At 56.9% G+C, this 14,157-nt stretch overlaps 1 protein-coding gene across 1 annotated transcript in view; it reads right to left on the reverse strand.

The window, feature by feature from the left end:
- Window positions 1–12,843, reverse strand: part of HR (HR lysine demethylase and nuclear receptor corepressor) — a 52,651-nt gene extending 39,808 nt beyond the window's left edge. Inside the window, exon 1 of the mRNA XM_065399921.1 lies at window positions 12,766–12,843. Within this exon, the coding sequence (XP_065255993.1) occupies window positions 12,766–12,843 (78 nt within the window). The remainder of the gene's footprint in view (window positions 1–12,765) is intronic.
- Window positions 12,844–14,157: the final 1,314 nt, after the last annotated feature.

Here is a 14,157-nt window from a genome sequence, read left to right on the forward strand (position 1 = left end):
TGGGGAATGGGCTGGGTTCCAAGCCTTGCTGGGCTGAGCTAGGGAGCTAAAGGGACAGATAAGAACTCAGCACTGTCCCTCTGGAGGGGCGGAATCTCAAACAAAAACTCAAAAGGCGAGAAAGCAGAAGGAGCTGGGGTCAGACACCCGTGGGTTGAAATACCCCACCATGGAGGCCTGCGGATCCACCCACAGACCCCTGCATCCCACCGCAAAGGGTTAATAGAAACCGGGAGAGGGACCCCAGGACCCCTGATCTGGCTGATTTCTGTAATGATTTTCTGCAGGTGTCTGGTTTCTTTGATCTATTTCATGCAATTGTTTAATCAGCTTGGTTTTGCTGTGTACAGGTTTGAGTTGGGCACACAGACAATAAGCGAATGAACTGTCTCAGATCCATGTTTGCAAGAGCGACCCAGGAATCTCAGCAGTTAGACTTAGATACTACGCTTAGGGAGTACAGTAAGGAGCGCCACAGAAAAACCTAAAATAGACAGACAGACAGACAGATAGAGGGAGGAGCACCTATAGCGAAAGAGTGTGTGTGGGGTGATTAGACAGACACAGGCAAATGGTTCAGAAATCATTTCTCCCCAGGGATTCATTATAACCCTGTGCTAACTGCATGAAACCCCTCCTACTGCCCATGGAGCCCATTCATGTCCAGGTCCCTAGTCTCTGCTGTACCTAGTTCTCCAGGTGGGGAGAGCGTTAAACACCACTAAGCCAAGCAGAACTCCAAGGTGCCCAACTCCATCTGCATTTACATTTCCCATAGCAGTGGGACACAGATCAGCTCCACCCTTGGATTCGGAGCATGGGGGTGCTCAGGGCTAGCTGTTGTTTGGGGTTTATCTCTAGTGTTCCATGGGGCTATTTTTCCTCTAGCAGCCAATTAACACAAGTTCTGGATTTCTTCCAGAGTCTCCCCCCCCCTCCCCCCAAAGGCTGGAGCAGCCCGATCAGACCAGACCTGGAGGCCCCCCGTAGGCGATACAAAAACCCTGTCAGAAACAGAAACAACACCCCCAGGCCCCATGTCTAGCCCGGGTCAGAATGACAAACAGTGCCGAAACTCACGTCCAAAGGGGAACAGCCAGGGCTTTCACAGCGGCAGCTGAGGCTTCCTGCACTCACTCTGAGCCTCTCTGCCATAGGAGCATGTCGAGGGAGATGGGTGCTGCCGGGGAACCATGGGTCCCATCTGCCCTCAGCCAGTCACCCCTCCTCACTTGTCCCCGTGACACCCAGTCTAGACGTTGTCACCTAGAGAGCATTAGGAAGAAGGGCAAATGAGCAGCCTGCACCCAGGTGTGCTGGTAAGCAGTGGTTAGAGCAGGGGACTGGGAGTCGGGACTCCTGGGTTCCATTCCTGGCTCTAGGAGAAGCATGTTCTAGTGCACGGATCCTCAGCCAGGAGGGTCATGACTCTGAAGGGGGAGGGATGGTAAACAGGTGTCAAGGGGTTGTGACCACCATGATTACCCCTGCCATATTGCTAAATGGAAGTGAGGACCTGGAGGCAAAGGTTGAGAACCACAACTTCAGTGGTTAGAGCAGGGGGACTGTTCTGTTCCCAGCCCTGCTACTGGAGTGGTGTCTAGTGGTTAGATCACATGGCCTGGGTTCTATTTTCAGCTCTACCACTCAGGCACTAGGGCAAGTTACTTCCCCTGTCAATGGCTCAGTTTCTCCTTTTTGTCACATGAGGACCTACTGCACGGGGAGTTTGGAGGCTTAACGTTTGCAAAGTGCTTAGACATATGCAGTGGAGTGAGTGCTGTTGAAATTCAAAGGATTCAATATTATTATGAATTAATGCTGCCAGCAGAGACAGATCCCTCCCCACTTCTATACCAGGTGAGCTTTTTATAGACAGACTTTTTATTTATTTATTTATTTATTTTTAAACTAAACCCTTCAGTTTACTCCAATCCCAGTCTGTCTGGGACCCAGCAGGATCCATGTACCCTTCAGAACACAGAAAGCTGGCTATCCCCATCCGTCTCCTATACCTCTGCAGCTCATGAACCTAAGGGGAACTCCGTTACAACCCCTGAAGGCTATTGCTTTTAGTACTTATTGGTACAGTCCTGATGCTGCCCTGGCTGGCACCTTCCTGAGGGCATGTTTTTGGTTAAAAAAAGGTGGTGGTTGGGGATGTGGGTCCCCAGAGAGGGGAGAAAAGGGGCTAGGAAACAGAAAAGGAACGTAGGTTCCCCTTACAAATGTAGACTACAGACTCCTTTAACAACCCCCACATCCTCCAACATTCCGTTCAAATCACATCCTTTTCCCAGCTCTAAAATCCCCCCCCAAAAAACTATCTGACCTCACACACCTCACCTCTGACAAACCCCAGCCAGTCTCCTCTCTGCCCCCTCAGCCTAATCATCTCCCACACCCTAGGTAAGCAACTGGCAGGCTCTGGGCCACGTCCTTCTGAGAAACCAGCAGCTGGCACGCACCTGGCCTGGGAGCTTGGGCTTGTTAGAGAGCCAGAAGTAAGTTTTTTGGGGAGTGGGAATTGTGGCTCTCTCACCCTTCTTCCTCACCCCGCTGTACCCCCAGTTGGTCCAGCCAGAGCAGAGGGAGCAGTGAAAGGAGCTAAGTTCTCGCACCTACCTGAATGGAAGGTATTCCCAGATCCTGGAGAGGGGACTTCTATCCCCTGCCACCTGGACCCCGCTGGCCTCGGGCAGTCTCAGAGTAGCCAGGGATTGGGTTTCTCATTGTCTCCTTGCCCTCCTTGTTGGTAGCATAGCCTGGGAGCCAGCTGAAGGCTCTGCGAGCTGCCAACAAAGAGGCTGCATTTAAACAACAGACATAATTATGCTTTTGATACCGTCTGCTAAAAATACAGCCCTGTGCAGCGCTGCGAGCCATGTGTGTGCAGGCTCACATGGCCTCTGAATGGCAGCAGCTGACTCAGGCAGGGGGAAGGGGGGCCTGTGGAGAAAGGAGGAGGGAGAGGCAGACAGAGGTGAGGGAGGGAAAGGGAGAGACAGCGAGGCATGGTTGGACACACACAGAGTGAGGGAATCCAAGCCAGGCTTCGGTGCCAGTGTCAGATGGGGACAGGGCTCCCTCCGGCTAGGGCTTGTGGAGTCTGTGCCAGTCTCAGGTGGTGGGGGGGCTCCCTCAGGCTAGATCAGGGCCAGTCGCAGGGGGGCAGGGGCTCCCTCAGTATATGGGCTCGGACTAAGCAGTGCCCCATCCATCTGGGCTCGTGAAAGGAATCACAGAAAGGCATTTGGCTTGCATCCCTCCCCCCGCTCTGCCCTTTTGGGCATCACAGGAGACGTAGACCTTCCTGCAAATGCCCCCAGCAGGGTGCAGAGATCTGGGGCAGGTGCTAAGGACCGGTGCGCTCCTAGGCTGCGTGGTGAGAGGGATGGGCAAGGAGCCGGAGCTGCCAGCCCCAGCAGGACCGGGGAGAGCCGTGCAGTCAGCAGGAAACCAGCCTCCATAATTCCCCTTCCAAACATGAGTGAGTTCTCAACAGCTCTCGCTCAACTCCTGCTCTGGGCATCCAGAAAGAGAGAGGGAGGAGATGGATTGGGGAGGGGGGTCACTTATATAGGGTCCTAGGAGGCAGAGTGGAGGAGGGTTCTATCAGTGGGGGGAAGGGGAACAGTCAGGGATCAGAAAGAGGAGTGGGGAAAAGGGGGAGAGATGGGAAGATGGGATGTTGGGGATTGCTAAGTATACGGCTGTTTGCAGTTCCCTGGGGAACAAGAGCTCCCCGGCCTCCATCCATCTCCCACTTCCCTGCTCCTAGCACTGGATACCAGTCCTGTCCCTAACCCAGAGACCCAACTGACAGAGCACAGCCATTCAGGGGCAGAAAATTCCTAGCACCCAAGGCAGGAAGGAAACTGATCACTGGACTGAAACTGCCCCTTTGTCTGAGGTTTCACTCCTACGTGGGGAGAGGAAGAGGCAACTCCAGTACACTTGCTGCCTCGTGCCTCCTATTAACTCAGATGCTAAACTCAGGCAAAACAGCCACACAAAGCAGTTCCTCTGCCCACATGGGGCTACATCCCTCCAAAAATCTTCCCTTGCCTCAATGCTGGCAAAAAAAACCCACCCACCCCTTTAACTCCCCTACTTCAAAAGCCATCACCCTCCCCTGAGCACACCTGGCTGCTGGTTTGCAATCACTTGACCCATTCCCAGCTGAGTCTGATAATTGACCAGGGCTAGTTGGCCCCAGACCCCCGGCCCTTAAAGGGGCAGGCCATGCTGTTAGACCTCCCTCAAGTAATTCTTTCCCATCTGCACCCTGTCCCCACACCTCCACCCCACTTGGCAAGCGCACAGGCCAGCTTGTAGGTTTGCCACACCTCCTGGGTCAGGTGTGGGTTCAGTTCTATCCAAACCGGGGCTGGGTCAGGCACAAGTCATCTTTTAATAGACCTAATCGCCCCCATCACCCCACCCCTGCTAAATGATTCTAGGTTGGGCCCCCATTTAGTGTTCAGGTATATTGCCTGGCTCACTGATGGGCTTCTCTGGAGGGGAGGCAGCTGCTGGGGTGAGGAAAGGGGCTTGTGTGCAGCATCGGAAGGGTTAATGCAGACAGAGGGTGCAGGTATCAGACAGCCAGGGCAAGTGGGGTGCCACCTGGGCTAACCCAAGCTGACAGCTTGGACAGGAAAGGAGCTTGCTTCACCTTTTGCTGAGCCCACTGAGTGGTTAGCAGGGAAGGGACTGTCTGGACCCCTACAGGGAGCTGGGGAGCCCAGTGCAGCAGCTTTGCTATATACTGACTCATCTCTCCCTCAGGGTTTCAAAGCCTGTTCCCTCCGTTCCTATCCACAGGCTGGCAATGCAAGTAGCAGGGCTGTCAGGTTAACTCCTTGAATGTTGCCAGCCATTCCCAGTATCTGCATTTAGAGCACACCAGGTATACCTTGGCAGAGCACCTCTGCTGTGCCAGGGGCAGGCTGGCAGAACAGTAGACAGGGAGCCGGCAGGGGCAGGGCCCACCTCTCCCTCTGTACATGGTTAAAAGCACAAAGATACAGGTATGAATGGTCACCTGCTGTCTGGAGTAAGCCCCAGTAGCTCGACTGACAGCAGCCCAGAGGGACCAGCAGCAACAGTGTTAAGGGAGGTGTATGCCAAATGCTGTGTGGCATGCTGGCTGGGGAAGGCACCAGACAGTCCTGGCTGGTAACTTCCTTTGGGCCCACGGCCAGGACCTCCCCAAGGACTAAGAGTCCAGCAGAGATTTGATCTTTGCAGCCTGTTAATGAATAAACAACCCACCTTATCTCCCTCCCCCAGTTATTGACCTCTAGCATCAAGAGGGGCAGGTGCCAGCCCGGGTGCATTGAGATCGTCTGACCTGGAATGTGGCTGCCCGGCAAGCTGGAGGTGAATGTTCATCCCCAGGAAAGCAAGTTCACATGCAGTCCAATCCGAGCAATGGCTGGCTCCATTTAAGGCTAGTTTGGCCCAGTTTGTTAAGAGAATCAATCGCCTGTTCAGAGACCCCCTTGGGAAGCAGGGTCTTTGCTGGTGGCTGGCAAGGCCCCTGTATCCAGGGAGGCAGGCGTTAGCATGGCCTGGTCCCACCTGTTGGGAGATGTCATGGTCTTTATAATGAGTGACCTTGCTGAGATGTGGGGAAGGCAGGACCCAGGCTGGCCATTCTCTGCCAGGTGAGAACTCGGGTGCTAGCTAGTGGCTTTTAGTAAAGGCCCTGTTCCTGGCACAACCACTCCTTCTTCTGAGTAGCCCTCCCAGTGCCTAGCAGGGCAGGTGAGGGACCTACGCAGCACATCCCCTCCCTACTCAGCCATCATAGACCGTAAGGTCAGACGGGACCATCGCTGACTTCCTGCACCTGGCAGGCCACAGAACCTCGTCCACCGAATTGACACCCAGCTAGACCCTTTTAACTTTGGCAGGGCCAAGAATACAGAGCATTCCGTTCCTCTGGCTCTTCTCCTCATTCCCAGCTGCGCTCCCCCGCCACCTGCACACACGCTTAACTGGCATAACAGCTAAGGACGGTCAGTAACCAGCCGGGGCAACGCGGGGATGCCCCCAGGCGAGCACCGTGTTCCTGCTCCCCAGGGAACGGTGCATTCCTCCCGCTCAGAAGAATTTGGCCGACTTGGTCAGCATGATGCAGCAGTCATCAGCCTGTGGGCCACTGACTCCTTCCCCACATCCAACCCAAGGAGGCTGGCTGAGGTTATCCAGGATGTCTATGTGTGGGAGGGATCCCACATGGGGGACTCTGGACACCAGCTCATGCTTAGCCACGTCCTCCTGGTATACCAGAAGCTGCCCCGTCTCCATCCTCTTAGGAAGCACCACAAGGAGGGTTGTGGGACGTATCTGACCAAGCTGAGTGAGGAGCAGGAGCAGGAATGAGGCTTAGGCAGCCCAAGGGCTGCTTTACATGGTCCCCAAGACCCATTGTTGGGGGGGAAACATGCTTGGAGAGGCTTTATCGGGGGTTTCCAAAGCACTGGTGGTGGATAAAGGGACGTCCATCCAACGAGCAAGGAAAGATGCATGATCTTCATGCACTAGACTAGGAATCAGGAGATCTGGGTTCTATTCTTGACTCTGCCACAGATTCCCTGAGTGACCTTGGGCAAGTCACGTCATCTGTCTGTGCCTCAGTTTTCCACGTGTAACATGGGGAGAATAACCCCTCCTTTCCCTCACCCTTTGGCTTTGTCTATTCAGACCGTGAGCTCTTTGAGGCAGGGACTGTCTCTCACACCAAGTGTCACTCCAGCATCTAGTGCAGTGGGGCCCCATTATCATTTGAGGCCTCCAGCTGCTCCTGGAATACCCCTAATAACCAGTGCACTTAGGCAGCTGGACTTTCTCTTTTCATCCCAGGGCTGTTGGGGCCAGGCTGCCAAGTGCTCCGCACCCACCATTGGGGCTAGATTTTCAACAGAGCCCCATGCCCAACATAAACCCAGAGTCACAAGCTCTTCTGAAAAACAGAGCTATTCCCTCTCAGAGTCACGGCAGGCAAACGGGGAGGCAGGAGGGGATGCAAGAACCCCCTCAAAAAAAGGTCAGTTAGATTTTATCTTGTTTTAAAAGCCCAACCACTAAGAGTCACGACCCTCCTGCCCTGCTTGGTAGAGAATTCAGAGAGCCCAGACAGCCCTTGCAATTGAAACAGAATCACCAGAGGCCACTAACAACATTCCTGCTCGGCGGTTCATCGGTACAGGTACCCCTGCCCCCGAGACCCTGCGCACCGTAACAAAGGGACTAGGGGAGACCCCCGCACAGATTCAACTACCACCCCAGCCCAAGTGGGCTCCTCCCTATCTGACACTGGCACAGGCTTTATTAGCGATCACTTTTCATCTGGCATGGTCACAGGGCACAGAAGAATCCTGGCTGGAGTCTCCTGCCTCTGGAATACACTCCCTGCGTCCCAGAGCACTGCACAGACATTGTCCCTGTATTTCCGTCCATGAAGCGTTAACAGGACAAGGGAAACCCGGCCAAATACCTCTTCTGGAAAGGTCACAGGGGATGAGGGAACGATTGAGAAATCTGGCCTAAAACCTTTTGGTGCCGAAGGCCAGGCACTGCGTGTGCATCGAACCCAGCCCAATGCAGGGGGTCCGCACATCCCCGCCAGCTAGGACTCCTGGGTTCTATTCCTGGCTTTGCCACGGGATAGTCCATGGAGAATGGCTGCCCATGCTGCGTGCAGATGCTGGCAGGGAAGCCCGGCCGGTGAGAGACGGGGATTAGCAGGAAGCTGACGACCCAGGTCAGCAACCTGGCCCTCACTTCTGTCTGCAATACAGTGGTTTTCAACCTGTGGTCCGCAGACCCCTGCAGACAGTGTCTAAGATTTCCAAAGGGGTCTGCAGCTCCATTTGAAATTTTTTGAAAAGAGGTTGAAAACCCCTGCTCTAGTACATTCACTCAGGGACCGAGCACTGGGGAAGCTGATTAGAAAGACGTGAGCAGCCCTGGGCTCAAAGATTAGTGGCCTCCTGTAACCTCCGCAGAGGGAACATCAAGTGCTCAGCTGTTCGTGGCCTCGCCTGGGCAGGGGGTTCTTACAAAGGGAATGGAGGGGCTGGCTCTTGGTGAGAGGGCAAAGGGAGAGTGGATGCAGCAGAGCCCCTGAGTTCGGATCTGACTAATGGCTGGAGCTATGCAGCAGAGCAGGCGAGCTGATGTCTGGCCTTGGAATCTGTGACAAATGAGTGAAATGAGTTTGGTGGTTTTCAGTCTAATCCAAAATGGCTGTTTGGGCACTACCACTGCATGGCTTGGGGTAAGCAGCAGTGTCCGCTCAGGCAGATCAGAACACGGCTGCAGGTCACGACTGAGAGGTCAGAGAGCTGTGGGTTGGGACAGAGAGGTGTTGGCAGCACACGGAGGGGAACTTTGCACATAACCTGCCCCCACAATGCTTGGGTCTAACCAGCCCCTGTCAAAATTCTCCTAGAAACTTTAAAAGGGGGGGAAACCTGGCCCTTCTGAGCAGGCGAGGAGGGGAGTGGTCACGTCTCCCTTCTGCTATTGCCTCTGCATTTATGTGGAGTGTCGACCCTGCTCAGTTAGCCCAAGACAGATGGGACCCTGGCAGCAGGTTTGGTGACTGGAAAGAAACTTCTCCACGGCTGGGCGAGCTCAGGTCAGCCCGATAATTGCTCCGCTGGTCTCGTGCCAAAAGGGAGATTATGGCTTTGCTGACTGCAAACTGGCACAAGCCAATGAGCTGACACAGCTGGTATCCGTGTCTGGCACTGGACGAGGTGGGGGGGAAGGGTCCCACTGTCTCTGTCCTCAGCAGCACCTGCTGGTGAGACACCCCCCGCAAGCAGCTTCTCTGGTAGGGGATGTGAAAAGCGATGGGCAGACTTTGGCCAGCCCTTCCTGGGAAAGGAACCCTCTCCATGCTCCTCCTTGGGGTCAGCGTCCTAGGCAGGACTCTGCAAGGAGATTTCTCCTGTCAAGATGGGAGCCAGATGTTCTCGAGCACTTAGAGCAGCAGGGAGTGGGAGTCAGGACTCCTGGATTCTATTCCCAGCTCTGCCATTAAGTTGCTCTGTGACCCTGGGGTCCTAACCGCTCCCTGCCTCAGTTTCCCCACCTGTAAAATGGGGATAACAATGCCACTTTTCTTCCTGAGACTTATGATGTTTAAACAGCCTCAGAAACACCCCTTGGTCCCATCGCTCTGTTCACTAAAGCCCACTGGCTGTGGCTTTCCCCCAGCCCAGGGAGTCTGTGGTTACACTGGTTTCTCCTGCAGAGAAGGGAGCAAGATGTGCTCAGAATCAGGCCCACCATCAGGAAGGGGGCTGAGTCCTAACAGCAGTGGCACAGGGAGCTGTAGGTGCTCAGCACCTCTCAGGATCAAGCCCTCACCAGCAGCAGGGTTACACAAGCAAAGGGACAGAGGGGATGAAGTGGGCATTCACCCACGAAAGCTTAGGCTCCAATACTTCTGTTAGTCTTAAAGGTGCCACAGGACCCTCTGTTGCTTTTTACAAGCAAAGGGAGCGGAGTCTCCCAGCAGCGAGAAACACTGTGGCACCCAGGGCGACCTTAACCCTTTAGGAGCCAGAGGCTTGCAAGTGCACTGGGATGATGAAACGACCATGGAAAGCACAGAGTCCTGTTTCAGCAGCCTCTTCCCCAAGCCGGATCCTTGGAGGAACCGCTCTGCCTAAGCAGATTGAGCAGGATTACAGGCCACCTCTGGCCTCTTTCCTCCCTGCCCCCCAGCCTTCCTCCTCCGCTGCTTTAAGTAATCATCTCCAAGACAGTTTTACACAGCTAATCCAGCCACCTCCATGTAATCTGCTCCAACGCCCACTGGCTGCTGCGTGGCCCCCTGCAGCGCGCCCAAAGCCCTGCCCCACATACCGGGGGCCTGGCTGTGCCTTCCCTCCATGCAGCCGGCGGGGTCACCCCCTTTCCGCTGGGCTCCACTGCTTAGCATGCACGCAAGCCCCCTCACCTCCAGTCCCAGGGGCAGAGCTCATGCAGACATCGCAGCTGGAGAGGCAGCGTGGAGCCACAGTTTAAAAATAAGGTTGGCCAAAGCTCTTCGCGAGGAAGGATTGGGCTCTCCGCCTGGAAGGTTAGGACATGCAGTTCGTGCAAGCGAGGACACTGCTGAGGCTGAGCCAGAGAGGGCTCTTCAGGGCACCGCTTAGGGGAGAAAGCAGCACAGAGGGCTCGCCAGGGCACGGGGGGATTTGGGGGGAGAGTGGCTGACGGGAAGAGAACCAGAATCACCTCCCTGCCACCCATTCCCCTCCTCCTGGCTCCCCGCCTCCACCCCCCTGAACTTGCCCTTTGGGGGTCTGCACAGCCCCACTCCCCCCTCACTCTGCCAGCACCAACCCTCGACCATGGATGGGGGAAAAGTACCAGCCACAAGAGGCCTCCTCTTCCCGCCCACACCTCCATGGCCGCACCCTCCTCCGGGGGACCGCGGGGCCAGCTCCAACCCTTTCCCCCTTCAGCTCCCTCCTGCAGATGCCCGCCGGGCTCCCCGCGGCTGCTGTGACGCACAAAGCAGAGAGTGACGGCACGGTCAGTTTGCGGCCTAGCGCTCCTCTCATCAGACCGTTGGCTCCTCGGGGCAGGGACCTGGCTGTCCAGTGCCCTGCCCCTCCCCAGCACTAAGCCAGTCACGAGTGTTTCACACCCACAAGCACTGGTGTAAGCAGCTACACATGGTGGAGGGCCATGGAGCGCCTGGCCCCTTGTCTGCAGGGCTTAGTGTAGAAGGGGATGGGTGGATGTAACAGACTGGAAGGCCCAGAAGGGGGCAAAGGCCAAGGGAAGGAGGAGAGACGGTCCAACGAGCAATGGGATGAAACTGAGCAGAGCATAGGCTGAATAGGATGCCCCAGCAGTGAGCTCTACAGCCTGTGGAAGCACTTTGCCCAGGGAATGGTGAGAACCCTGTGGGTGGCGCATTCGGAGACACTGGACAAAGCCCCAGAGTGAAGGGAACAATCCTGCATTGGTGAGGGGCAGAGAAGGAAGGGGAGATGGCCCTCTCGCTCTCTGCTTGCTACAGGGCCAATGCAGCACCACCAGCCCAGAGAAGGAGGGGAGACTGGGGCCACAGCCATTCCTGGAACACCCCTGGCTCCACGTTCAGTTGCGGATCCAGGGGCTGCCTCAAAGGTGCGGGCAGGGTTAACGCCAGGGGGAAGCAGGAGGCTTAGACCAGGCTGAGCACACGTACCCAGGGTCCAGGCCTCACAGAGATGCATGAAGCATAAGGTGGCAGTGCCGAGAGTCCAGCATGGAAGCTTAGGCATCTCAGAACCAGAGGGCCCAGCAAACCTGGCCCCCAGGAGGCAAGGCACCCAGTAGGTTACCCACATACACTAGGGGCTGAGCTCCAAGAGAAGCAGCACCACAGACCCCACATCTGCACTAATCTACGTACAGAGGATAGCAAACCCTGGGAGCTCAGGGGCCCAGTGCCCAGCCCCGCTATTACCCAGAAGTCCCCAAAACCCCCACCCAACCGCAGCACCACTTTCTGTGTTACCCGAATCCATAGGGTCCTGTCCAGCCCCACATGCAGCGTCTCACAATCCCTACCATACCCCAGGGCCGGTGCAACTTATTAGGCGACCTAGGCGGTTGCCTAGGGCGCTAGGATTTGGGGGGTGGCATTTTCTTCGGCGGCAACCGCAGCGGCTGGATCTTCAGCCACCCCGGTCGCTGCTGGCATTTAGGCAGAGGGAGCTGGGGCAGGGGGGCGCAGGGAGGGCCGCCTGCAGCAAGTAAGGGGGGGGCGGCACGCAGGGGAACTCCCCGCCCCAGCTCACCTCTGCTCCGCCTCCTCCCCTGCGCACGCTGCCCCGCTCTGCTTCTCTCCCTCCCAGGCTTGCGGCGCTAAACAGCTGATTGGTGCCGCAAGCCTGGGAGGTGGGAGAAGTGGAGCAGCGACGGCGTGCTCGGAGAGGAGGTGGAGCAGAGGTGAGCTGGGGTGGAGAGCTGCCGCACGGCTCCCCGGGTGGCGTTGGGGGGGGCGGAGCTGCCACGCGGGGGGGCGCCTCAGGGCGGAGGGGGTGTGGGGAGCTGCCGCAGGGCTCGGGGAGGGGGCGGAGCAGAGGTGAGCTGGGGTGGGGAGCTGCAGCACGGCTCCCCGGGTGGGGGCGGGGAGCTGCCACGGGGGAGGCACTTCAGGGCGGAGGGGGGGTGGGAGGCTGCCGCGGGGGAAGCGCCTCAGGGCGGGGGTGGGGGTGGGGAGCTGCCGCAGGACTCGGGGAGGGGGTGGAGCAGAGGGGAGCTGGGGTGGGGAGCTGCCGCGGGAGGGGGGCGCCTCAGGGCGGAGGGGGGTGTGGGGAGCTGCTGCAGGGCTCGGGGAGGGGGTGGAGCAGAGGGGAGCTGGGGTGGGGAGCTGCCGCACGGCTCCCCGGGCCGGGGTGGGTGGGGAGCTGCCGCGGGGGGGGGAGGGGGGCACCTCAGGGCGGGGGGGGGGGGCAGGGAGCTGCTGCAGGGCTCGGGGATGGGGGGAGGGCGCAAGGTGGAAGTTTCGCCTAGGGCGCAAAACATCCTTGCACCGGCCCTGCCATACCCAGCTTCAGCTCCACAATGTAGGTGACCCGGAAGCCCTCACACACAGATTGTTTTCTATGGCCCTAGTCATGCCCATTCGTATTGGATGGGCAGAGTTCCTGGGGCAGCTCCAGGACTTGCTGGTGGGGTCAGGAGCTGGCCCCCACCCAGACCTCTGTACAGGGCCCAACAAACCCTTGTACTTACCAAACCCTCCCTGGCAGCCTTTCCAGCGGCACCCACCATGCCAAGCCCCAGGCAGAGGCACCAGGCACACTTAGCCATTGCTAGGCATGCCCAGCCTCCCCCAGCCAGACGTCACCCCACGTCCACACAGCCAAGAGCTGCAGGGGGAAAGCTAGCCGCCACCACCCTGACCTCTGCATCTACAGCCAGCCTGGAATGAGGTCACGGCCCACAGGCCCAAGGCAGCTAGGCTCCCTGCTCCTCCTCCAAACCTTCCCTTCCTCCCCTTTCCCCCAGCTGGCCTTCAAACATGGAAAGCAGGAGCTCTTTGCAGCGAGACAGGCCAGCTGGCGGCCCTGTGAGGAGACTGCTACTGCCACACTGTGGGATCTTACACCTACTGCAGCAAGGGATGCTCTTCCTCCTTGACCTCCCGATCAGATTCCTCTCAGGAGCAACTCTCCAAGGGGTCTTTGGAAAAGCTAAATGTGTGTTTATGTCCAAGAGATGAGTAAGGACAAGGCAGAGCCCGGCCCCTACCTTGTGCTCCAGCTGCACCGCCCAGCTTTCCAACCGCCTCCTGCCACTCCCGGGCAAAGCAACTTCTGCCCAGCAAGGACTGGCATCATGCGGAGCGGCCCAGTCGCTACCTTGATCTACTCCAGGATCTGAAACCCTCCTGTGCCTGGTAGCCAGGCTCAGACTCAGCATTACCAAATGCCATCAGCGCTGAGGAGCCCAACCATATCTCCCCAGCGATGCTCCTCCATCCCCCTGGCATGGCTCTTGGTAGGGACAATGGTGAACAGCCCATCCCCCACCCTCCTCACGGGTGCACCCAGAGCATCTGACTTGCTGCACTTGAACTGAAAATCACACACAATAGCTGAACGCCCTTTCCTCTCCTCCACGCGCAGGCCCCAGTAGCCACCGAGACTAGGCCCTCAGCCCAGGGGCCGTGGTTGCTCCCTCCCTTGCCCCTATCCATGGTCTGCCACAGGTTTAGAAACTAGAAAGCTCACAACCCCAGGCACCCGCATGGCCCAGGAAGGAGATTCTCCAGACCTGATCAACCCTGTGCTCTACTCAGCCTGGTCTCCCACTTCTGGCCTTCAAGCGAATGTGTAAGAAACCCTCTGTGGGACCATTATAAAATCAACTGACCAGAAAGTGACTCCGGTCAGGAAGAAAGACAGTGGGCAGCTTATGCCCTGAAGCAGGAAAGTTTTTGTTCTTCCTATTTCTGTAACCTGCCTACCATAGCTGAGGGTGTTCTCACTGATTATATAAGTGTCCAATCATTTGACTGCTAAGGTGGCCTGGAGCAACATACCTTGTGGCAGTGAGTTCCACATGCTAATTGGGCAAAAAAAAAATTTAAATGTTCTTTTATCAGTTTTAAATTTGCCACCT

This window comes from Emys orbicularis, chromosome 2, assembly GCF_028017835.1.
Source record: "Emys orbicularis isolate rEmyOrb1 chromosome 2, rEmyOrb1.hap1, whole genome shotgun sequence".
NCBI classification, from domain to species: Eukaryota; Metazoa; Chordata; order Testudines; family Emydidae; genus Emys; species Emys orbicularis.